The sequence below is a fragment of the Centrocercus urophasianus genome, unplaced genomic scaffold (assembly GCF_019232065.1).
Source record: "Centrocercus urophasianus isolate 14NV4802_14NV808 unplaced genomic scaffold, USGS_Curo_1.0 seq_9, whole genome shotgun sequence".
Lineage (NCBI taxonomy): Eukaryota > Metazoa > Chordata > Aves > Galliformes > Phasianidae > Centrocercus > Centrocercus urophasianus.
In genome coordinates this window covers 30979598-31004057 of record NW_024885532.1, presented here as the reverse complement: position 1 = coordinate 31004057, position 24460 = coordinate 30979598, and the positions used below count along the sequence as shown (strand labels likewise).

Genomic DNA, 24460 nt, shown 5'->3' with positions numbered 1-24460 from the left:
GAACACAGGAAGTTCCCACTGAATGTGATGAAAAGCTTCTTTACTTTGAGGGGAACAAAGCACTGGAACAAACTACCCTGAGAGGTTGTGGAGTCTCCTTTCACCTTTCAGAGTACATTTATTGAAACAAGCATAAAAATCTTTTAATACTTCATGCCTTTTAAATTAATTTGGTCTTCAGCATATATATGCTGTTGGTATATGGTATATGCTGTTTTGTTGTTTTTTTTTTTCTTGCAGATAAACAATTTAAACCAACATATACCACACTAATGTTCAACAAAAGCATGTTTTTATGAAAATGATGCATATATGAATTAGTGAACAAGGGAAATATCATTCGTAGTGTATGCAGGAGAAACGTCACGTAACACAGACCTTACAATGCATCAGATGCTTCTGCGAGTCTTGGGAGTAAATACATGAGAAATACCTATTTTCTTCTGTTCAGTAAGATTTTGTTGGTCTGGAAACAGAATCTCTTACTGGGACTCCAAAGTGATTTTGAGAGATGGGACAGCAGAGGATGACAGAAAATTGCAACAACTCTGAGCCGTTTACCGTAATTTTATATTCCTAGCAACAAGAATGACAAGAGTTGAATCTTCCTCCAATGACAGTATTGATGCTGGTTCTTGCAAAAGCTGTTATTAATCACCCAGGCCAATGTATCTTTCTGGTCTAGTTTTGACAGTAAGTAATCACTTCTGTTTAGCTTGCTATTCACCTGTACAACTAGATGTAGCTGGTCTTTTCAATGTCTCTGTTCTGTTTCTGTATGAGAGGTTAACTTGAATCACTAGCTGTCTTTCTCTCTGTCTTTCTGTCTTTCTTTTTTTCTTAGTACCAAAGCAGATTGAGTGCTCTCACTATCACTTACGTAGTCTTGGCTATAAAGGCAGTAATTCCATAAACTGCTTTGGCTTCTTTCCTTTGGATTATGTTTCTATTTGCTTACGTCTGATTCCAGCCTGCAAGTAGCTCAGCCAGGAGCAGCAGTTACGATAGCAGAGGGGTTGAAAGAGGGAATGGGGAAAAAAATCCATTTAATTAAATCAAGAAGTGGTTGTTTTGCAGCTGCCATAAAAAGCACAACTTTAAGTGGAGTGGGTCCTAAGGCAATAGCTGGGTTTTGCTTCCGAGGAAACATAACTCACCTTGTGGTTGAAGCATTTATTGCTCAGTATTGGTCTGATCTACGTCCAATTTCCAGTCCTTCTACAGTCCCTGAGAGCCCGTAAGCATAATCAAATAGCTTTGTCTTCCTCAACTATGTAGCTGAGATGATGCTTGCTTTCCTTAACTTTGGAGAGTAAAAACAATGTCTAAGTGTACAGATACTGTAGTAACACAGGTACTGTGCAACCTTGCTGTAACAGACTTTCAGGTGCTCTTTTGGGGTGGTAACCTTGCCAAACTTAGGCAGTCCTTTTCTTTAGTGTTTTTTTCATTGGCCTTTCTGCCAAGACTTTGGTTTGCTGCCAGCAGGATGGCTGCCAGCTAGTGGGAAGATGAGGTCCTTCCCCAGGCATTTGGTGGTTGAGTGTGTTGGATGGAAAGAGGTAGATAAAGCCATGAATTCTGTGCATAAAGTATCTTTATTCCCTTCTTTCCTGTGAAACCTTCATTCACTAAAACTGGGGTGAGACATAATTCAAAGCTACTATGCAGGCAGGTTTTCAGCCTTGAGATGGCAGTTTTTTTTTCCCAAGTGTTTTCCCTTCCCTATTCACCTTGTCCCCAAAAAAGCAAAATAAATTTAGTTCTTTTTTGACCTTTACATAGTGAATAGGCTTCTTAGCCTATAGCAACATGCTGTCATTTTGGTTTGGATCCTCTTGAAGATCTGAGGACTCGCTGTGTACAGTAATACAAGTAGAATTCAGTTCAGGTCTTTGATCATAGTGAGAGAGCATTGGGACAGCATCTCCTTCTGTACTCTGCTGCTGTCTCCTAAGTGACTGTAGTGTCCTGGGGGGGGATAAAAGCCTGACCTCTAAAATGTTAAGTATTAGAAATTCTAGCACCGCAATCAGGCGTGTTTTGATGATGCAGATCCCCCCAGCTGTGGGCTGTATGAATGATTTTCTTTTTTGAGTAATATAAAATTGTAAGGTGCTCTTTAGGAGTGATCAGAATCTAATGGGTCTTGATAGTTGGAGAGCTTGTTTGGAACAAATATCCCACTTCTCTTCCCCGAAAATGGGTATAATGCAGACACAGGATCATCAGCACCCCCTAGGCAGCTCCTGTTGTACCACACAACTTGCTAATGTCATCTCTAGCCATAGTTTCCTATGGCATATTTCCTAATTCCTTTTGAAGTCTTTGAACGTCTCTGGAGGTCTACAAGCAGAAAACCACTAGTGGGTGGTGCCATTCTTCCTTGCAAACTGCATTTATTTAGTTCAGGTCTGCTTTTACTCTGCTGCTGTGCTATTCTATAATATTATTACCCAGTATAATAGTGCAATATTATACTACTCTGTTTTCCTTCCAACTCTTCACTTGATATTGACTAAATATTGACTAATTGATATTGACTAAAAGCAGAACTGGGGATAGATGGAGTCAGCACGATGCTCCCAAATGCTCAATATTAGGTTCTGAAATTTAGTACTCTTAAAAAACAGTACTAACATTTTCAAAACTGATACATACATAAATTTATATATCCATATAATGTAATAACTACATACAGCATATCTATATAAAAAGGAAAGGAAGTAGATTCTACCTATGTAGTTAAAATAGGTTCTACGAAACATGTTTACGTGCACTAATTTGAAATACTGGAAGAAAGCAGACTTAAAAAACAATTTACCATTATCACTGGAAGAATCTGTATCCCCAGTAATCTTAGCTAAGATTTGATTACTGTAACTGGAAAAAGTTGCTGAAGCTTCTTCTAAGTGATTGATTATATGTAGTGAGAATGTTCTTTTTCCTTGAAGCTGGTTTCTGGAGCAGTCCTGCCCTGCCAGCTCCATGGAGATCTGTTGATGCAATGCCAGATTTCATGGAACACAGCTTTTCAACCTTCCAGAAAGAGGATTTTTAGAGAAGGCTGACTGCTGTATTTGGTCTGAGACTCATGATGGTTTAATAGTAGCTTATTTAGCTCACAATGGGAGTTACTGTAAGCGTAGTGAGGAAATCTCTTAAGTGCTGGAAATAAGGCTTTGTATTATTACATGTTACATTTAGTAATGCTTGATGTTCATTTTAGGCTTCATTTAAAAAGAAAACAAAACAAAATCAAACAAGGATTATAGATTGAATTATTAGGAAGCTAATACAGGGCAGAACTTTGACCTGTAAATTTGGGATGCTGGTAAAAAGGAGAATATGTTACAAAAGAGCCAACGTGGGAAAATGTTTTGTGTTTGGGGTGATCTTTGTATATTATGTGCTTCATGCATTAATAAGATAATTATCACATGTATTCGTTTGTTTGTTTGTTTGTTTTTGTACTATACTGCAGTTTTGTTGTTTTTTGTTTTCATTTTTTGTATTATTCTGTTCTTGGTGAAAGATATTAGTTGGTATCTGTCCAGGTAACTTAAGTTTTTGAAAAACGTCTTCAGCAATGATGAGGTAGGAAAGGGATATGGTCCTTTTTTTTTCTCTTGACCCTGTTATTTGATTATAATTCAACTGTAGGTGTATACGGAGCTTCTGTGCCTTTAATAGCTGAATGTTCTGCTGTGCTATCTATAACTATTACTATTTTATGTTAAGATCTGGAAAATTATGAAGTACTAACTTCTTGTTTCAAAGATGACTGATTTTTGTGATAATTTGAAGGTAACAATGTGGAAGACAGAGAGGAGGAAGGTTACTTGATAGGGAGGAATTGCATAATTAGTGCTCAAGTTTATGAACACTGGCAGATAACTTGTAGGAAAGCTATGAAAAGTATTCCTGCTCTGGGAAACCTCTAATCAGAGCTCAGCCCTCTTTAGGCAAAACAGCCACGTAGAGCTGCAGAATCATAGAATGGCTGGGTTGGAAGGGACCTTTAAGGTAATCTAATTCTGACCCCTCTGCTATGGGCAGGGACACCTCCCTCTAGACCACGTTGCTCAAAGCCCCATTCATCCTGGCCTTGAATGCTTCCAGGGAGGGGACATGCACAGCCTCACTGGGCAGCCTGTTCCAGTGTCTCACCACCCTCAGTAAAGAATTTCTTCATGACATCTAATCTAAATCTACCCCCTTCCAGTTTATACCTGGCTGCATTAGTTCTGGCACTTAGTCAGACTGTGTGTAGGTTGTGCTGAGTGTGGTTGTTTTTTTGCCACTGTAGTGATGCCCTTCTATCACTTGCATCTTGGTTTATGTACCAGTCCTCGATTGCACTACACTCTGTGGTATGCTCTGGTCCATCTTGTGGTGACTGGCATGCTTTGTGAGAACAGATGGCACACTTGGCTCACACTTAGGAATTCTTATGTTGCTTTCCTTATACTCAGCTGTTAATAATAGAATCTAAATACAATATTTTGTTAAATTTTTCCATAGAATGAACCCAAAGAAACGTGTTTTCCACACATAGCCTTAGCTGTTCTTTCTTTATTTCTGATACATAGGGAAAGTAAATACTGATTGCTTCCTTCTGATTGGGAAAATCTGGAGTTTAGAGCTGAAATCATGCAACCGTGAGATGACTTGGGTTGGAAAGGACCTTAAAGATCATTGAGCTTCAACCCCCTGCCATGAGCAGAGTAGCCAAGCACTAGACCTGTCTGCCCAGCGCCCCATCCAGCCTGACCTTGAGTACCTGCAGGGATGGGGCATCCACAGCTTCTCTGGGCAAGTGGTGCCCGTGCCTCACTGCCATCTGAGTAAAGAGTGTTTTCCTTGGGAGGAGTGGATGGGAAGCTCTGCCTTGGGGAATTGTAGCTTAAATTTTCATGATCTGTTTGCGTACTGCAGACGTGTGCTGGGAAACTTTTATGCTCAAAGACATTGGTTGTTCAGGTGGATATTGAAGTTACGTGCAAGACATTTCAGGCACTGTGAGATATACTATGGTGGACTGGTCAAACATTGCTACAGCTGCTTTCCAGTGGAAAAATCTGTCCTGCCTGGTGAGAACTGGGGTTCGAGGAGGCACATCAGGAGCTGAGGCAGACAAAGACTGATGCTGAACTGTCAGGATACAGAGTGTTTTTTCTCTTGCAGTTTGACCTGTGTAATTGCTCTCATCTATCATCCTAGAGTTCCAAGTGCATAACAGCTGTGTGTATGTGTGTGTATATATCAAATGTATGTACGTGCACTGTATATGTGTATGTGTGCACGATTTTTTAAATGAAAAACAACTATGAGAACTTAACACGTCCCCCTGACGTTTTAGATTAACTGCTGAGGGGAAAAAGTTGAAGAACAGCATATTTTTTCTGAAAAATGCTGTTCTGAAAGTATTCTCTTGGTAACAATTATTAGACCTGTAAGGGAGGTAAGGAACACAATGTATTGCAATATGAATGGGTATTATTGGGCATGAAGTGGATCCTTCATCCATTTCTGTACTTTCCCCTGCAATTTAAGGTTAATTGGAATCCTGAGAAGCAAATTACTGAATTTGCTTCTGGTTTAGCTTAAGGTGATTTGAGGATTTGAACTGCATGTTCTTCACCACATGCTGGATACTGGAGGTCTTAACGTTCAGCCTTCATCACGTGGGCTGTGACCCAGACAGGTATTTCGAGCACTTTAAATCCAGCAAGGCTCTGTTAAATGGCATCAGGCTAATCCAGCAAGGCCTAGCTGCCTTCTACATTTTCTTCAGATAATCAAGGAATTAGCTTCTGATAACACTTGCTGTTTGTGAAGGAGGAAGGCTGGTACAAGTGTGTTCTAAATGGACTCCAAGAACTGTTTATGCATTTTTGTAGTTTAAATATGTGAGGAAAAACACACTTTTAGTGCAAATTTTTAACATTTTTTACAGAATTTGTTCCAGTGTCGAATTGTCTGAAGTAGCATTACATACCATACAATCATAATGCTGCTGGTGTTCATATATGATCAAATTATTGCATTTCTGTAATCTAGATCATACAACCATAGAATGGTCTGGGTTGAAAAGAGACCACAGTGATCATCTAGTTTCAACCCTCCTGCTATGTGCAGGTTTGTCAACCACTAGATGAAAGGAAACTTTCCTTAATTCAAACTGCAGTGAGAATATGTATTAGGGTGCTTGCTTTGACTGGTTTGGATGCCTAGTACGCATTCATCCAGGAGGCCTTACTGAAAGAATCCCAGTTACTGTTCTCTTTTGATAGTTGAAAATAACAGCTGCTCTGCACCTGCAGTTTCACAAGAGGGAGATGGTGTTTATAATGCTTTTTGAACTGCAGTCCTATCAGATCCTGCAATGGGCAGATGCTGAACAAGGCAAACTTCCTCCAGATGAGTAGGAAACATCTTAGTATGCTTGACTTAGCATTTTTCTTGTCAGTTTTTGATTTTATTACCTCATTGTCCTAAGAGAAACAGAATGTGCTACAAAAATGTAGTGGTACTGGATAGGTGGGTATCATTAGTATTTTAAGTGTGCTGTGAAGTATTTGAACCGTGATTTGCTTCAAGGCTAGGAATGCTTCTGCTGAGTGGTATGAGAATGACCTGAGAATGACACATAGGCACTTTTCTAGCTAGCTGGGCTATTGACTTCGGTTAAAGAGAGTGTGAACTGTGTGGCTCTCTCTGTAATTAACTCCGTAGTCAAACTTGATGAGATCCATGGAGATGACATCTGGAAAGAATTTTGACCTGGTATTGGAGGATTGTGCCATACGGAATTAGCTTGATGTTATAACTAGCTCTCTGCTGCTCTGTGATTTTACTCCTTTTGACCTCATACAGCTTATACTCCTCATTAAATGTTATCATTTAGGTCACAAAGGTGAAAACAAAATGAGACTTGACAAGATGCTGCTTTTCTGATCAGCGCTGTTGTCAGTTCTTGCACGTTTTCATTTGTGTAACCGTTGGTTATTCAAAGTAGAAAGGGCTGAATTAATTTAGCAGCCCTATGGTTTGCACATGCAGAGATGGTGCAGAAGCAGGACAGGGGATTATCAATCTTAAGTCGTCTTCCTCTGCTGTAGGACAAAGCGCTGCTTCTGCTTTCTTAACACAGTGCTGAGTTCCTCCTTCTGGCTGAGTGCTTCTTTTCAAGCAGTGGTATTTTTAAAGCATAAATGTTACTTGAGAGGTAGACTGCGGTACAATAACGTAGCTTTGTATTTATTTCTTTCACCTCTGCTTGAAAAAAAAGAGCTGCCACGTTTTTTATATATGCCCAAGGAAAATATTTTCGAGTTGCTGTGCAGAACTATTGAGATAGAACTTAAACTCCGACAAATGCATACTGTGTATCGTTTCAGTGAAGTCAAACAGAAATAAAACTAGAAATAAAGGAAAACAAATGGTGACTCAATTCAGTTCTGTTTGTTTGAATAGGAAAAGAGACGATAATAAATTCTTGGAGCATGATACAGGGAAAGGTCATATGAAAGGAAAATGTTTTCAGTGCAGCATAAGTACTTATTGGAACAAGTCTATTCTTAAGATAGCAAAAAACAATCAAATGCTCTCAAGTGACTTGAAAAGCCATTTTTTCTCCTGTGTACACTTGTAACATTTAGAATGCATTTGATGCTAACGTAGTATTAGTTTGGGATAGGAAAATCAGTGGTGGCAGTAAGTTTTTCTGTTGTTTTTAACGTATGAAGGCAGCTGAACAGATGTTCAGAATGGTATGGAATATTCCTTCTTTCCCATCCCACCATTCCTCTCAAATAGAGCCATCTGGAGGGGGCTTGTGCAGAACGAGCAGCCATCGTGCTAATAGCAAGATTAATGTCTCAGCATCTTTTGTTGATACTTTAAACTGGGCACGGTTTGTTCAAGGGGAAAGCAAAAATGTGAGTTGTCATCATTGTGTGTGTTGTTAGTCATCCACGTGAATATGGAGAGAAGATGAGTAATTGTGCTCTTACTGAACAATAAAATAAATTTATGGTGGCCATTCCAGACTTGGACCCATACAGGCTGAGTTCAACCTTTTTCCATGACAGTGATGTGACTGACCACTTTTTGCCCTTAAGCAGAGTGTGAGGTAACGCCATCCTCTTACATCAGATTCAAATGTACCTGTTTGGGTTCAGCAAAAGCTTCTGTGTTTTCTTAGAGTGTTTTTTTTTTTTTTTAGCCCAATGTTGTTGGTGGTGCATTTGTTTTGTTGTTTTGTTTTGTTTTGTTTTTTTCCCCAGCAACAAGTATAGCTGGAAGATGCCTCCCAGTTTAATTAACTTAATTTCTTGAGTACCATTACTTCATCTGGGAGAGAAAGATCAGTGTTTTGATGTAACAAACAAGGTTTTGGTTAGGAAAAGAACAGCTGATGAGAGGCTCTAGTCAAGTGTGAAGGTGTCCTGGTTCGTCTGTTTTCCAATATAGGATGAGGTACAAAGGAGTGGATGGAACTGATGCTGGCAGGGTGAGTGAATTCATGACAGCAAGCTATTGTATTGTGCAATCTGTGAGCATCTATTGAATTTCAAATATGCAGGGTTTTTTTCCTACATAGTTATCCTACAAGCGTTGATGCATTTTCTCTTCCGTGTTAAGCTTAATGAATGAGAATCATATTTCAAAACTTAAAAGTAGTTGCAGTGGACTGCCTTGTTTTTCTTTCATCGCTTTGCGTTTTGTTTTGTGAAAAGAATTTCAAAGAATGGGAACTCAATATTATATTCAAGAAAGCAACTTGTCTTGAGGTGTTTAAAGCCTGAAACTGCTCCTGCCCTCATGTAGTAAGCTGCTCTAAGTGAGAGCATGAATCAAAAGAAGGAGACAGCCAAAAATTATTTCAGGTGGCTTTTGGGGAAATATGAGCATAGAGAAAGGAGGAAAGATTAAAACTAACTGAGAAATGTTTTATAATCGATTAATTTGGCTGATAAGAACTTAATACAGGAAAAAAAATATATATACTCCAATGTCCTAATCGAATCAGAAAAGAGCTGTAGTGGAATTCTACAGAAATGAAGATAAAAATGCAGTAACCTCAGTTATGCTGATGATTGTATGCTTGTTTAATTTATAGAAAGCACGAAATATCTTTCTTTAACGATTGTTAGGCTACTCAAAGGATCATACACATCTTGTACTTACTTTGGAGTAGAAGATGAAACTTCATCACAATCTGTCAAAATGACACAATTTTTATCTCCTTGGAAACTGCTGGGGATGAGCACTGTGATGGAGAGGAGTTAGTGTTGGGATTGTAGTTTTGGAATGTTTTCTTTCCCTTCAGAAGGAAGAATTTAAAGTAGTAACATCTCTCAGTCTTGTTCATTGTGCCACGCTTCCTAGATAGTGGAAGTGTAGAGCTGTGTTAAAGAAACAAAATCGTTTGGGTGCTAATTTCACCAACAGTACTAGGTTGGTGTGACTAGATCAGAAGCGGTGGTCTGATGCTGTGAAGACAAGAAATTCTTGTTTCAGCCTTGGATGTCAATGCCTTTTTCAGGTATATTTGGTAGTCAGAAGAAAGATTTCTGGAAATGATGATGGTAGACGATTGCTTGTAAAATAAATTTCACCTATTCCTTTTGAGGTGGGTATTTTCTAGGCATTTTGCTTTATGTGCAATGTCTTGCCAAAAGATCTGATTTACTAAGGATAAGAATTTTTTTTCTTGCTCTTTAGTTACTTTGAGGAGGAAAATGCTATTAGACATTCTGTGTACTTGTGACAAATGCCTGCCCTTGTCGGAACAAACAGTATCAAAACCAAGAATTGCATTAAGAAAAAAATAAAGAAAACACGAAAAAACCGTGCATTTACTAATAAGAAAATAATATACTTGGTCTCTTAAATGAAAGTATAGAAGTAAAGCACTTAAAGCACTTACGACTTACAATCATGGTGTTTAGTCCAAATACTTCATTTTGATATTTTGAGACAGTAATTGCATGCTGGATGGATCTTCTAGTTTTTCACAGTTCTTTTAAAACTTGGCAATTGCAGGTAATCTTATTCCGGGCCATTTAAACAATGGTATACAGTAATGGATGCCATGTATTTCACAAACTTTTGCAGCATACAAAATGCTGATTAAAAGCTTGGTTGGAATTAACTTAGTTTAAAAAAAAAAACAACACACATTGTTTTGTTTTTTATTAGAAAGGATAGATTGATGACACCCAGATTGTGAACTTAAAATAATGATTTTCACATTCTCTGCTAGTTCTCATTTTCTTGTCATTACAGACAGAGAAGTAAATCTTGTCACTACAGACAGAGAAGTAAATGAAATTCACAAGTCAGTAGGAAAAATTCCCAAAGCTTGGGTTCCTAGTTATCGTCGTCTTTTTTTTTTTTGAATGAGGGAAAACACAATGGAATGTGTGTAAAGGAATGTGTATTCCTTTCCTTCCCTTGAGATAAGAGAACTGGAGTATGTTATTCATGTAGCCTCTTCTTTGCATCTTCAGTGAAGGATGAAGGCCTTTGGAGTACAAGGAGATCTGTGCTGGTAGTGGCTGGGGGAAATCCGGAGAAGGGATAGCATCTGCAGATCTGGAGCTTTGGGTCTGTTCATCTTCCTGCTTTTTCCCTTCTCTTCCTGTTTAGCACGCCCCAGATAGCTTGAATTACAAACTTGAATAGGAAAATGGTCAGTGTTGCTCCAGCTGAGTGCAACTCAGATGGAAATTTAGCGTGTTGAGTTGAGGGGTAGGACAGCAGGTGTGGCAAAATATAACTGCAGGCATTTGAAGAGCTGAAGTACCCTGGGCACAGAGGCAGTGTGGTTTGTATGAGGCGTGTAATCAGAGTGTGAAGCTAGAGGCACAGAAGCGTACAGCACTTCTGTGTGTTTGCTGAGGTGGTATTCAGTTCTAGGTTGAAGTGCTTACATTTAGGTAGCTGCATAGCAGAGCTTATGCATGAGGTATTTCATCTCACCTTATTGTACTTGTATCCTTCTATTGATGCGACAAAGAAGTTGTTCTCTTGGCTTCTGTGGACCACTTGTGAGGAGCGTAGTTGCTGAATACATTTATGTAATATCAAGCTCCATTGCTTTCAACAGGCGACTTATTCAATCCATCTCTTTCTTCTCTACAGAAAGAGAATTATGGTGGTTCCTCTTTTTTTTCAGGGGGCTGTGAGAGTCGTCAGTGAAAGTACTAAAACCTCCTAAAAGTTATGTATTCAGAGAGAATTGGGATGAATGTATGGAAAGCTCTTTTTTGGGGCAGATATGTTCAGCTTTTTATATTCTACTAGAGGGCATAAGAAAAAAGCCTCCTTTTAAGAATAATAATAAAAAAATTGAGCAGTGTCTTTGAGATAATAAAATAAGGAGACGTTCACAAGTAAAGGGATTATATAATGAACTGGCATTCACTTTGTATTAATGGTGAACATATAAAGAACTTGAATATCACAAGAACCACAAAATCTAGCTCCTTTTTTAGATTATTCTGTTGGTATGTTTTTAGTGCAAATGACAGTGCCTTTTGGGGGATGTGGAAAGGCAAAGGCAGATTCTAGGAGCAGCTGTTGGTTTGAGTTTTTGCCAGTTGGTCAAACACTTGAAAACTCAGCTTGCCTTTTATAATAGGCATGCTCTGCTGTTGTTTAGAAAGATTGTACATTTTGTTTGTCTTCTTTCATCTTTGTTACTGTACATCTGCTTTCTACTTGATTTTTAAATCTGACTTGCCAAGGCAATGTCAAGCTCCCTGCATGCAGTGCAACAGCTGCTGGCTGCAGGACGGTGGTCAGAAGTGACCTGGGGGGAGGGGATGCTTTGCAGGAGCAGGAAAAGCCTAGGAAGAGAAGCACCAATTCCTTAGTTATCTCTGTCTGTAGATAGATCTTTACCTGCTTACCTCTAAGGCAGTAACTGTCGCTAAGCGCCTTCTAATTTTAAAACGTAAGGCAGTTTAGCCTAAGTTGTTATGAGCAAGGGAAAAAAAAAAAGAAAAAGGAAATAAGAAAATGGGGGGAATGTATCTAATGCAAATTTTTAATGGCCTGATCTAAGCTAATTCAAGTTTCTGATGTGCTGTTCTTTTCAAACGTGCATGGAAATTAAGTTAACTGCGCTTGTTGTTGTCTGTAGGGTTTGAGCGGTATCTGAGCTCAGGTCAGTTTGGCCCTGTGAGGTGTTGTTTGTGATCAACATCAGACGGATTTCAGCAGATGTTGAGTGACATCCAACCTTATGTTTCCTTTCTCACCTGTTGACTTTCGTTCTTGTTCTTAGATCTGGTGCTCGTGTCTCATATACTTCTGGTGCAGCCTCAAAACTGCTTTCTGGGCCCTTCATCTCTGCCAGATGCAGAGGGTGGGCTGATGCTGTGGCACCATGTGGAAGCTGATCCCTGGCTTGCTTGAAGCAGAGGTGTGAATTTGCATTCAGGGTGACTAATGGTGTACGCACTGCGCAGACAGGCTTCTGGGTCAGGAGTTGTGTGATGCCCAGCTGAGGCTTGGTCCTATTCATCTTAGTGCAAGTCTCTGATTGTAGTATCTGCTTAGCTAAAGTAAAACAGTCTTTTGTGATTGGTCCCAACCTTCTGAACTGATACAAGTCTTAAAATTAATAATGTCTTTGTTTTGTCTTCTGTTTATCTGGGGGTGGATGGGAAGAGAAGCTGTATTAAAATTGGTATAAAATCCAAATGTGATTGATCACATACCTGATTCAACATGTTTAACGTAGTGGCAGATAATCAGAATGAGTTTCTCTGCTACTAATAAGCTGGGGCTCAAGCATAATCTGAGATGGCAGAGGAGCATGGAACTAGAGACATAAGGAAGAACTTTTTCTCTCGGAGTGGTCAGGCACTGGAATGGCCTGCCCAAAGAGGTGGTGGAGTCGCCGTCCCTGGCAGTGTTCAAGAGTCATCTGGATGACGTGCTGTGTGATATGGTTTAGTGTTTGTGGTGGCAATGGTGATGAGGAGACGGTTGGACTAAATGATCTTGTAGGTCTTTTCCAACCTTGTGATTCTATGATTCTATGAACTCAGTGGAACACAGTTGCAGTAACTGTATACACTGCAGAACACGAATCTGGGAATCATAGACTGATACCACAGAATCATAGAATGGCTTAGGCTGGAAGGGACCTTAAAGCCCATGTAGTTCCAACCATTCTCCCATGGACCAAGTTGTCAGCCACTAGATCAGGCTGTCCAAGGTCCCATCCACCCCTTGAACACCTCCAAGGATGGGGCATCCACAGCTTCTCTGGGCAGCCTCACCACTCAGAGTATGGAATTTTTTCCTAACATCTAACCTAAATCTCTCTTTTCCCCATCCTATTGCTATCAGACTGTGTAAGAAGTCACTCTCCCTCCTGTTTATGACCTCCCCTTCAGTACTGAGCGGTCAGAGTGTGGCCTCCTCAGAGCCTTCTCTCCTCCAAGCTAAACAAGCCCAGCTCACTCAACCTTTCTCTATAAGAGAGGTATTCCCAGCCTTCTGATCATCTTTGTGGCCCTCTTCTGGACCATCTCCTCCAGTTAGGCATCTTTCTTGTGCTCAGAGCCCCAGGCCTGGGCACAGAACTCCAGATAACTTCTGCCTTAGCAGGGCAGAGCTGTGTGGGATAATCCCCTCCCTTACCCTGCTGGCCACCCCTCTTTTGATGTAGTCCAGGATACTGTTGACTTTCCTGGGTTGTAAGAGCATGCTGCTGGCTCATGTCTAGTTTTCATCCATCAGGAGCCCCAGGTCCTTTTTTGTAGGGCTGCTCTCAGTAAGTTCTCTCTTTTCTTTACAGGGTTGCCCTGAGCCAAATGCATGATCTTGCCCCTGGCCTTGTGAGACCTCTTTACATTCACGTGGGCACACTTTTCAAGCCCGTTCAGATCCCTTTGGATGGCGTCCCTTCCTTTTATTGTGCCAACGGCACCGGTCGGCTCAGTGTCATCAGCAAACTTGCTGAGGGTGCACTCAATCCCACTGTTCAGGTCATTAATAAAGGTGTTGAAGAGCACCAATCCTGAGATGGATCCCTGGTGATATTACTCTTGACTGGTCTTTACTTGAAGATAGAGCTGTTGACTACAACCTCCTGACTGTGACCATCCTACCAATTATTTGTCTGTAGGATGGTCAGGCCTTCAAATCTGTATTTCTCCAATTCAGAGATAAGGGTGTGGTGCGGCACCATGTTAAAGGCTTTGCACAAATCCAAGTAGATGGCTTCAGTTGTCCTTCCTTTGTTCATCATCCATGCTATGATGGATGCCAGCATCCATCATAGCATGCCACCAGACTTGTCAGGCACAGTCTGCCCTTGGTGAAGCCATGCTGGTTGTCCTGGTTTATTGACATGTGTCTGAACATATCTTCTGAGAGGATCCTCATTATGATCTTACCGTGAGGCTTACCAACCTGTAGTTTCCCTGGTCTTCCTTTTTTTCTTGTAAATGGGAGTTTCCCTTTTTCCAATTGCCAGGAATTCCACTTGACATTCATAACTTCTCGAGTATATTGGAGAATGATTTGGCAACCATACTAGCCTGTTCCTTCAGGACCTTGGGATGCATGTTGTCTACCTCCAAGCTTAATCTCTTTCATGATCTTCTCCTCATTGGTGAGTACCAGGTCCAATAACGCTTCACCTCTGGTTGGTCTGTCAAATAATTAGATCTGGAAGTTATCCTTAATGGACTCCAGGAATCTTGTGGGTTGCTTTAGCCTGCCATGTTGTTTTCCTGGCAGAAATCCAGGTGTTTATAAACCCCCATCAGGATGAGAGCCTGCAGGCATGGTGCTCCTATTAGCTGAAGTAGGAAGACTTTGTCAACAGTCTGTCATTGATCAGGAAACCTGTAGTAAACCACAACCATGAGATGTCCTGTATTGACCTGATCCCTAATTTTAACCTGCAAGCTCTCAACTTCATTGTTGCTGTTTCTCAGAGGCAACTCTTAAGGAACCTTTATTTAATTCCTTGAGGTTTTCTTATAATGAGTGGTTTCCATTTCTTTGGAAAATACATCTTAGCCTACATAATTACACTTAATGCGTAAATTAATCAGAATGGAATAAACTTGCTGCTGTTTCCTTTGGATACAGAGACTAGCTCAATTTCTTGTAACAGAAGTTACAAGCAGGCCTTGTTCTGGAAGGCTGGAAACAGCAATAGAAAATACAACTAAAGAAAATGCACTGTCTCTGGAAGTCCATCTCTGCACGTTTTTCATCTAGGAATGGTTCTGTAGAACTTAGGCTAAAAAAGTGTTCATTATAGAGAATTTAGCATTCTGCATTCACTAATTGACCACCTGATTTCTGAAATGCTTGCTATCTGTTTTTCTGTTTCCAGCATCATACTTCCCTCCACGCTGGTTAAGCCTAATGAAGTATTTGGTTCCCTAGTTTTCCCTAATTTATTCTGTGTATATGTTTGTTGGTTTTTTTTGATCCCTAGATGACCAGTTCTAATAGCCTTTGTTCCCTCAGAAAAATGTCTTCTCTTATCTGGCACATGTCTAGACTGTGGTAAACACATTTTATTGCCTCATTCAGATTGTCGTCCAACAATACTAATGAAAAACAGTCTTTCTCATCGCATAGAACGTCTCTCTCATTCTCACCCAGCCTGTTTCTGTTCAGGTGTCGTGCCCTTATCTGTCAGATGAGTGCATCATTTTGATAGAGAACCTGTTGGGATGAGGGTTGGTCAACTTCTGTCACAGTTATGGGGCTGTTGTGCATGGACGAGCAGTCTGTGGCCCTCTGGGCAAATGCTCTGTGCCAAGGCAGTGACCTGCTCTCTGCAGACAGCATTCATTCCTGTGAGTCCAGGGGGAACTGCCAGTTTTTAAAATGCAAATGTGTGCTGAAGTCCAATGATTCTGCGAAGCACTGGCATGCTGTAGCACTGGTCTGCGTAGCAGTAAATAGCATACTTCTTGCCTTGGAACTGGTGTATGTTGTGTCTGCTGACTGCATGCTTTGTGCTCTTGTCACATTCTGACTTAAGCCCGTGACTCCTTTGCCTCTGTAGAAGTGCAGCATCTTACAAGGGGAAGACTGAAGCAAGTGCTTTAAAAGAAGAAAGGTGAAGTATGTTTTGCATTAAATGCTGAATGTGTGCTGAACAAATTCATGGCTCTTATTTCCACTGTTGTAAAAGAAGTCTCTCTTTTTCTGTAAATTCCAGGTTGTAAGCCATGCCTTTGGTAAAAAGAAACATTGAACCGAGGCATCTCTGCCGAGGAGCTCTACCAGAGGGAATTACTAGTGAGCTGGAATGTGTAACGAATAGTACCCTTGCTGCCATCATACGCCAGCTAAGCAGCTTGAGTAAGTATCTGCAACTTCTTTTAAGTTCCAGCTTCCTGTTGAAAACCTGAACAAATGGAAGGCTCTAAAATAGCTCGTTGTAATAGCAAAACTGATTCAGGACATTGCCACCTATGTAATACAGTAGTATTATGCTACTTCAATGCTTTTATTCTCTTCTATGTTTTGAATTTTTATGCAGGCAGAGCCTCTCTGAGGTTTTTAAGTGTAAGGAAGAAACAACTATGACATAGTCAATTAGGAGGCTTTTCTGAGATGTGAGAAATTGGTGCTAGGTATGGAACTAGCATTTCAGTTGTTCTTGGCTTGCAGTTGTCCAAGATGAAGACAGCAAACTTCCACCTCCTGTCATTAAATAACAGATTTGAAAATTTCAGTTTTTTTAAGGTATTATTATTTCTCAGGATGAACAAAATTAAACATTCTGAAAGAATGGAATTTGCCAAAAACAAATCCGCAGGCTACTGCTAGCATTATCTCCACACAGAACAGCCTGCACAATACACCTCTCAGCTGATGCTGCAGCTAGTAATTCTAGCAGCATGCGTGGAGCACTTGCAAGGAGAATAATGCTTCTTAATAATGAGAAATCTGACTTCTTCAGAAAGCATCTAACAGCCAGCAGCTGTTGTTTGTGCTGATAAGTCTGGTCCTAGAAAAGAAACAATCAATTCATCATTTTTTCACTTTGCAAATGTAAATGGTTTGTTAAAGTCTGCGTGGTTTGACTATACATCTTACTAGATTGATGTTCAGTTTGTGGTGATACTAAATAGCCTGTGCGTAGGGAGAGAGTACCAGATACACATCGTGTTCTGCTTTCCAGTGGTCAATGATTTAGGGATTTTCTGAGCTGGAGGTTGATCTGAATCATCCTGTGTGGCAAGCTTTTGTAAACCTATCATCTCTGGAATTGTTTAGATGTGCTCAAATAGAATTCTGAATTTTTCATGCACAATGACCTGTGGCAAAATGTCCCACAATAGAAATTGTTCCCTTTCTTTCTTTTGATACCTTGGAAACATAATGGAAAGTGGTTACCTTCCATCTTTTCTGTTATCAGCTGTTATTTTTAAATCATTATCATCCTCGGTGATACGTTATAAGTTAAAGTGTCCTGTACTGTTAACATTTTTGTTAGGAGTGAAATCATTTTGTAATTCTGTAGATGTTTATTTCTGTCTGGAAGATTGAAGTTAGAGGTTTTTTTTTTAAATGTGGAGTAGCATTGTAGTCCAAACAGTGTCACAGTGACTTTTTGTCATTAATTCCCTGAAAGTTCAAGGAATGTTGGTTTTGGACTGCTAAACTTTTGAGTTGATGTTTTCAGGGGAGTATCTAAGTGGTTGTCAAATGTTTGGTTGTTTCTGAGCAGTAGCAGCTAATTTAGAGCTGAAAGTTATTTATAGTTAATGTATATTTGCATTTACTATCGTTACCTTCAGTTGCTATTTCATTTGGCAGTTGTTCTGTGTCGAGTTTCAGCAAGTGATATTTCCTGATGTCATTCAAGGGTATCTGACCTCATTTCGGTGGTGTACAATGATTGCCAGAATGTGGGTAATAGTTCCTTTACATCTCTGGCTTTTTAAATCTTGCTAGGAATGTCTAGCTTTCTCTTCTCCAGATACAGCATTGGAGCTAGTTCATCTGTTGCCTTGTGTATTCACATCCTCTTACGTCTGCTGGTGAGGCACTAGCTGAGAAACAATTCATGCCTGCTGCTTAGCAGGTTTCTCAGGTAGTCAGAAGTCCCTTCAGACAGCCCTGATGTACTTTATTAGGATGCAGTTAAAGATCTATGAGGATAAATAATGGGTCATTTGTTTTAACAGATGAATGTGATTTTTAATGAGTGAGGTCTTACAACAGTCTTATCTACAGTCTAACAGGAAAATTTGTCGTGTTTGCAGAGCATTTTTTCAGGCCGCACTTCTTGTTGTTTTTTTTTTTGCCTGTTTCAAGCCAACTGGGAGGAAATGATCGTAGAAAAATATTGTGCTGGAGCTGATGTAGTATGTCTTGCTGACAGTATCAGAGCTTATGGGTGTTCCCACAGCATGAAGCAGGGAGAGAGCAAGTGCAAGTCCTTGTTGCAGTTGTACTTTGTTTTAGTGTTTCACTGGAGGCCCACTGTAGACTCTAAAAACTGGCAGATCTGTGCTGTTGCTTACAAATTTGGCTTTCTCCTGCTCTTTTCAGGAGACATGAACAAGCACTTATCCAAAGGGAATGTGATCTCAATGGAGCTTTTTTTTCTAGTATGACTCCAGATTTGGGTTTGTTTGCAGCCAGCTGGCTTGGAGCACAGGCAGAGTAAGCAGAGTTCTATGTGAAACTGTGCTCCTTACATAAGGCAAAAGCTTGACTAGGGGGATTCACCTCCACTTGGAGGAAGAGAATCTACTATGTTGGAGGACTTGCAGCCTGTATTTGTGAGTATGATGCTTGCTTCGTAGGGTAAAACACAGAGGGAAGACCTTGAAGAAACACCATCCACAAATACTCTGTAACTTTTGGCACTGGAGTTTGGACTGATGGCAGCAGGGCTCTTGCCAATTTAAAAAACTGGTCTCTGCAACAGGATCTGTTGCACTGTGGTTTTGTTACTGACTTAAGGTTATGTCTAAGAAATAATTACACCTGATTACTTTTGAAGGCTAAGTATTAAAGCTGTAAATATACTTCTGTATTGAATGCTTCCTAATTAGATTTTATTTGGATCTGATCCTGTACATTAACAGTTGTTATTGCAAGTTGGCATTATGACTAATTGACTTTCTTTTCTTTGAGTCTTTAAATATTTCATGTTTCTTTATCTGTGACTTCTCCATTGATTCATATATGCCTGTGAGGCTGAAATTTTATTTCTAGATGAATATAAGTTGTAGCCAGTACAGAGCTCCTTTCGTTGACCCATATGCAAGTTTTACTGTACAACACATCTGGGGATGTTGTGAGCTGATGCGTCATGATGGCATCCCATGTAATTGCTGCAGAACTTGATTAGAGGTGTTATGATTTCAATTATTTGGGAAATCCCGACCTCCAGAAATGTTTAATGGTGCTTGGAAATTTATTTTGTGGTTTATTCTCTCCGGTGACCATGACAGGACCTGAGGGAACAGTATCAAGCTGTCTCAGGGGAGAGTCAGGTGGGTGTTAGGATGGCGGGCATGCAGCAGGCTGCCCAGGGCACCAACCTGCCAGAGTTCCAGAAGCATTTGTGCTGTGCTCTCACACACAAGGTTCAAGTTTAGGGTAGTCCTGTGTGGGAGTGGGGAGTTGGACATAATCATCCTTGTGGGCCTCTTCCAACTTGCGATATTCTATGAACCTATGATCAAAAATATAGCTGTGTGAAGACTACCCGTGCAAGTGCTAGGAAGGGCCACTCCTTCAATTGACATTAAAGGAGTTTGAGAAGAGGGATTTGGTGAGGCAGCATCGTGATTACATTTCCCCTCAACTGTTTCTGTGGGAAGGGGAAGCTTTAGAAGGCAAAGTGCATAATTATTATTTTTCAATAATAATTTAGATTGTCTGAATGTTGGGATGTACTTGATGGCTCTTAAATGAAAGCTCACAGTGCCAAAATCAACTCTTAAGTTGAAAGATGTACGCTTGGAACTTAAATAGCTTGTCTGCAGTTTGGTTACTGATCAAATTTTCACTTGCTTTAGAGTGGCAAGTTCTTTGTTGTTGTTGTTTGTTTGTTTTTTAAATTAATCACTATTAAAAATACATTCACAATCAAATTTTGACTTACTTTGTCTACTGACAGATAGCAGACAAGCACGCATCTGTATGGCCTTTCTAGCGGTGATGTCTTTGATCTCAACATATTAACATAAACTAGCATACATTGGAATGTATTGATGTCTTGAGCTCAGAATGCTGGTGGATGAAGAATGTAAGACATGCTTTATGTAGTTGAAGAGTTGAAAAAAGCCCAAATGAAACTGAATATGGCCAGGATACAAAGGGTAAAAACAACTAGGGAAAATGTGGGCCTTCTCCTGAATGAAATGGGAGACCTGGTTACGTAGGGCAGTGGAGAGGCTGAGGTACTGAATTCCTTATTTGCTTCTGTCTTTAGTTGCAAATCTGGCCTTCAGGAATCCTGGGTCTCAGAGACCAGGAGGAAAGGCTGGAGCAAGCAGGGTGTAACTTTTGGTGAAGGAGGATTGGGCCACAGAATTCTTGAGCAAACTGGACATTCAACAGTCCATGGGATCTGATGCAGTGCCCCCATGGGTTCTGAGGAAGCTGGCTGATGTGATTGCAAGGCCATTCTCTGTAATGTTTGGAGGTGTGTGCAGACTGGAGGAAAGCAAGTGTCTGGCCTGTTTTCAGCTAGGCAAGAAGGAGAAGCCATGAACCTACAAACTGCTAAGAGGGCCGATGGCGTTCTTAGCTGCATTAGGCAAAGCATGGCCAGCAGCTCAAGGGAGGTGATCCTCCTCCTCTTCTCAGCCCTGGTGAGGCTGCACCTGGTGTGCTGGGTCCAGTTCTGAATACCCCCAGTACAAGAGAGGCATGGACATACTGGAGAGAGCCCAGCATAAGGTCGTGAAGACACAGAAGTGACTGGAGTACCTCTGCTATGGGAGGGATTGACAGAGCATGGAAGTCTCAAGATACTGGATACAGAAATAGTAGGTGGAATTATAATTTAATGGCAACAACGTGTTTGTAGAGTAGAAGGGGGAATGAGATGTAAGCGGGTGCAGTACTGTCAGTTTAGTGGTCAGGTGGAACCTGAAATTTGTAGGGGAGTGTCTGGTGCAGGGGGAATATTAAAAATGGAGCTGAGAGAATGGCTGGGATAGGAGGTGAATGAAATGGATGACGGCATCTGGTACTTTAGGAGAAGAAAGGTCTAGGGAGGGGATGGGAAAACATAAGGTCCTATGTACCAAGAAGGGGTTGGTTTTGTCATGTGGCACTCTTATCCACTGTAGCACATTTAATTAAGATAGCATTTATGGCTACAGATCTAGACTGTTATATGATCTGTGCTGTTATAGTGATTAAGAAAACATGACAGCTGAAAGGGAGGCTGAAAAGACTGTAGATTCCTCTTTTGTACTCTGTACTCTGTCAAGTTCAGACAGACCATGGTCAACTGGGCACTGTCATCTCAGTCTCACAGAAGGCTTCAGTGACAGAGCAACATGTAGGGTAAGCATAAAGCTGAGCAAGCTTTGAGGTTTGAGGAACCTCCTTCAGTTTGTTTCACCTTGCCTTCGTTTTGACATTGGCTTATGCTTGTGTCTGTAATTAAATAAATGTTAATGACTGTAGGTTACTAGATCTTAGTTTTCTGAATTTACTTCAGCAGTAATAGCAATAATTTTAAGTCTTCTTTTTCATTGTGGAGGCAGGTTTTAATGAGCAGCCTTATGTCTTGGCAGTCTGTGTGCATATTTTTGTGTGAGTATGTGGGATTTGTTAGTTTTCTTTTTCTGTTATTTTAAGCAGATGGCCAACCTGGATGTCCAGAATAGACTTCAGGCAGCATTTAGAGTATGTTTTGAGACCATGTTCAAATATTTTGCCCAAAACTTTGCTAAACGAAGAACTATGCTGTTACAGTCCTGCAGATAGCGTTTATTATAACTGCATCATATTGAAGCCATTTGTCTTGTATTTTGTACCTCTCTAGCAAAGAGATTTCCTCGCTTCTTTTCTTATACAGGTAAACATGCTGAAGACATATTTGGTGAATTGTTTAATGAGGCTAACAGCTTCTACATCAGAGCAAATTCCCTTCAAGACAGAATCGATCGCCTTGCTGTCAAAGTTACCCAGCTGGATTCAACAGTAGAAGAAGGTAGGTAATTGCATGAAGGCGTTGAGCCAGGAGTGATGTTGACAAGGCCACTGTATTTAATTACACAACAGTCTCTCTCTTTTCAAAGTAATCTTGAACCAGTATTTCATCTTGATTTTTCCCAGCTTGCGTTGCTAAGAAAACTTGTTAGAAGAGCGAGGGGAAAAAAAAATCTCAAGTCATATAACTGTCTTCATATTTGAGTTAGTATTACTTGATGAAACCCCTAAAGTAATGGAACTATTAAGCTGCATTTGTCATGGGGAGAATTTTGGTCTGTGAATAAAATAAATCGTAAGTGAATAAGTCTGAACATTACTGGAAGTAAACGAGTGCGTTTGACAAAGTATGAGGCAGTAGATCTATTCATTTCAGGATAGGGTGGTAACAAACTGTTTTACTGGAGGCTGTTCTGGCTACAGTTACCAAAGATCTTAAAGCACTTCTTAAGGAATCGCTGCATGCCTACTTTGAATAGCTGAAATTCTCTAGGAGGTCCTAGTCACTAAAAACAGACATTTCTGCTGCTGTGTCCTCACTTGCTGAAACATTTGGTTATTAACGTCATAAATCATAGAATCATGGAGTCTTTAGAGTTGGAAGGGACCTTTAAAGGTCATCTAGTCCAACTCCCTGCCAGGGAACAGGGACATCACAGCTTGATCAGATTGTTCAGAGCCTGGTTCAACCTTGTATAAATGTCTGCAAAAATCAGGGCATCTACCACCTCTCTGGGCAACGTGTTCCAAGAAATATAAAATATTAAAATACATATACATATATATACAGTAACATCATAGATAAACAGTAAAGATGAAGATTTTGAGTAATGGCATTACATTGTTTGAAAGCACTTCCTTTAGTGAAGTGAGCAGAACATGCTTCTCTCTAGGCCTGAAAGCTGTAATATGTGTGTTTGCTTTCATGTTCAGTTACCTGTCTGAGCCAGCCACTGCATGTATGTCTTGGTGAAATCATTTCTTCTGTTTTCCAGAAAATTAAAATTTCTGACATAGAGTAAAATGTGAAATCTTTTTAATCAGGACAACAGTGTAAGTAGTATCCGCTTATTAATGGATACTACTTGAAATAAATTTAATAGTATTAATTATAAAGCTGATATGTTATATTTAATATTGCTATTCATGCCAATATTAAATGGTGCCACTGATATTTAATAGTATAATATTTAGCTTTCCATTTCTAGCTAGCTGGTAATTGGAAAGTATTGCATGATGCATATTTTTTCTGTTTTGAAAAATGTTAACTGGAAGTGAGCTTACGAGCTACATGGGAACATAAGCTAAGCTCTTATTGAACCACTAGTCAGCTTAGATTTTGAGGCATGTTGTGGTGGTAATATGAGCAAACTAGATGATATCTGTAGAGTGAACTCATTCCACGTTGAGATGGGTGGTGTCAGAGTTCATGACTTTCAAGTACATTATTTTTGGAAATGCTGTCCTCGTTAGAGGTGTTTTTTTGTGTTTGTATATGCTTTTGTTTCCTTTTTCTAAGGTCTCATTTGTATTGCAGGATACCTTCTTGTTAGTTTCCAGAGTTGTGAGAGTTATTAAAAAGAGCGTACTATAAATTGTCTTCAATTTATACTACTGCTATCACCTTCAAGATAATAAGCTGTATGCATATGAGTATGCATTTTGTTATATACAATAAATTCCAGAAATAATATCAGTATAAATAAGCCAGTGAAGACTTCAGTTCTCTGACAGTCAAACACAACACTCTCCCCTCCCCACCAAACATCAGATTGCCAAAGAATAGAAGATAACATAGTCACGTTAAATTGTGGTTGCCATTATCTGCAGCTTTTTTGTAAAGGACACTCCATCTCAGGGAAATATATTTTAAGCACAAAAGAAAGCCTAGCTAGGCTGACAAGACTGTGTACCAGCAAAGATGCAATAAGAGTATGTTATTGGAATGTACAAACCTATTTCCCTCTGTAGAGAGATGAGAAAGACTTAAGATTGTAAGACATTGTCAGTTGTATGGGAGCACAGGGAATTGAAAGATAGTAAAAGTCGTGGGATGATCTCATAGGAATTCCAGAGGCTGTAATTTAATCATTAGAGTGGGATTGAATGCTGATGGATACCAGATGTAATTATAAACCATGCTGTGACAGAGGAATATCAAACTTTGTGTTCCATGGCTGAAGCCAGGCTTTCTGCTATTAGAAATCCAGGCTGAGCCTTGTAAAAAAAAAAAAAAAAAAAAAAAAAAAAAAAAAAAAAAAAA

The 24460-nt window shown here is 40.0% G+C and overlaps 1 protein-coding gene across 2 annotated transcripts in view; it reads left to right on the top strand.

The window, feature by feature from the left end:
- Positions 1-24460, top strand: part of WASF3 (WASP family member 3) — a 62568-nt gene that overhangs the window by 21589 nt on the left and 16519 nt on the right. For both annotated transcript variants that reach the window (XM_042839265.1, XM_042839264.1), the window contains exons 3-4: positions 16220-16362; positions 22064-22198. In XM_042839265.1, coding sequence (XP_042695199.1) covers positions 16230-16362; positions 22064-22198 — 268 coding nt within the window. In that variant the 5' untranslated portion in view covers positions 16220-16229. The remainder of the gene's footprint in view (positions 1-16219; positions 16363-22063; positions 22199-24460) is intronic.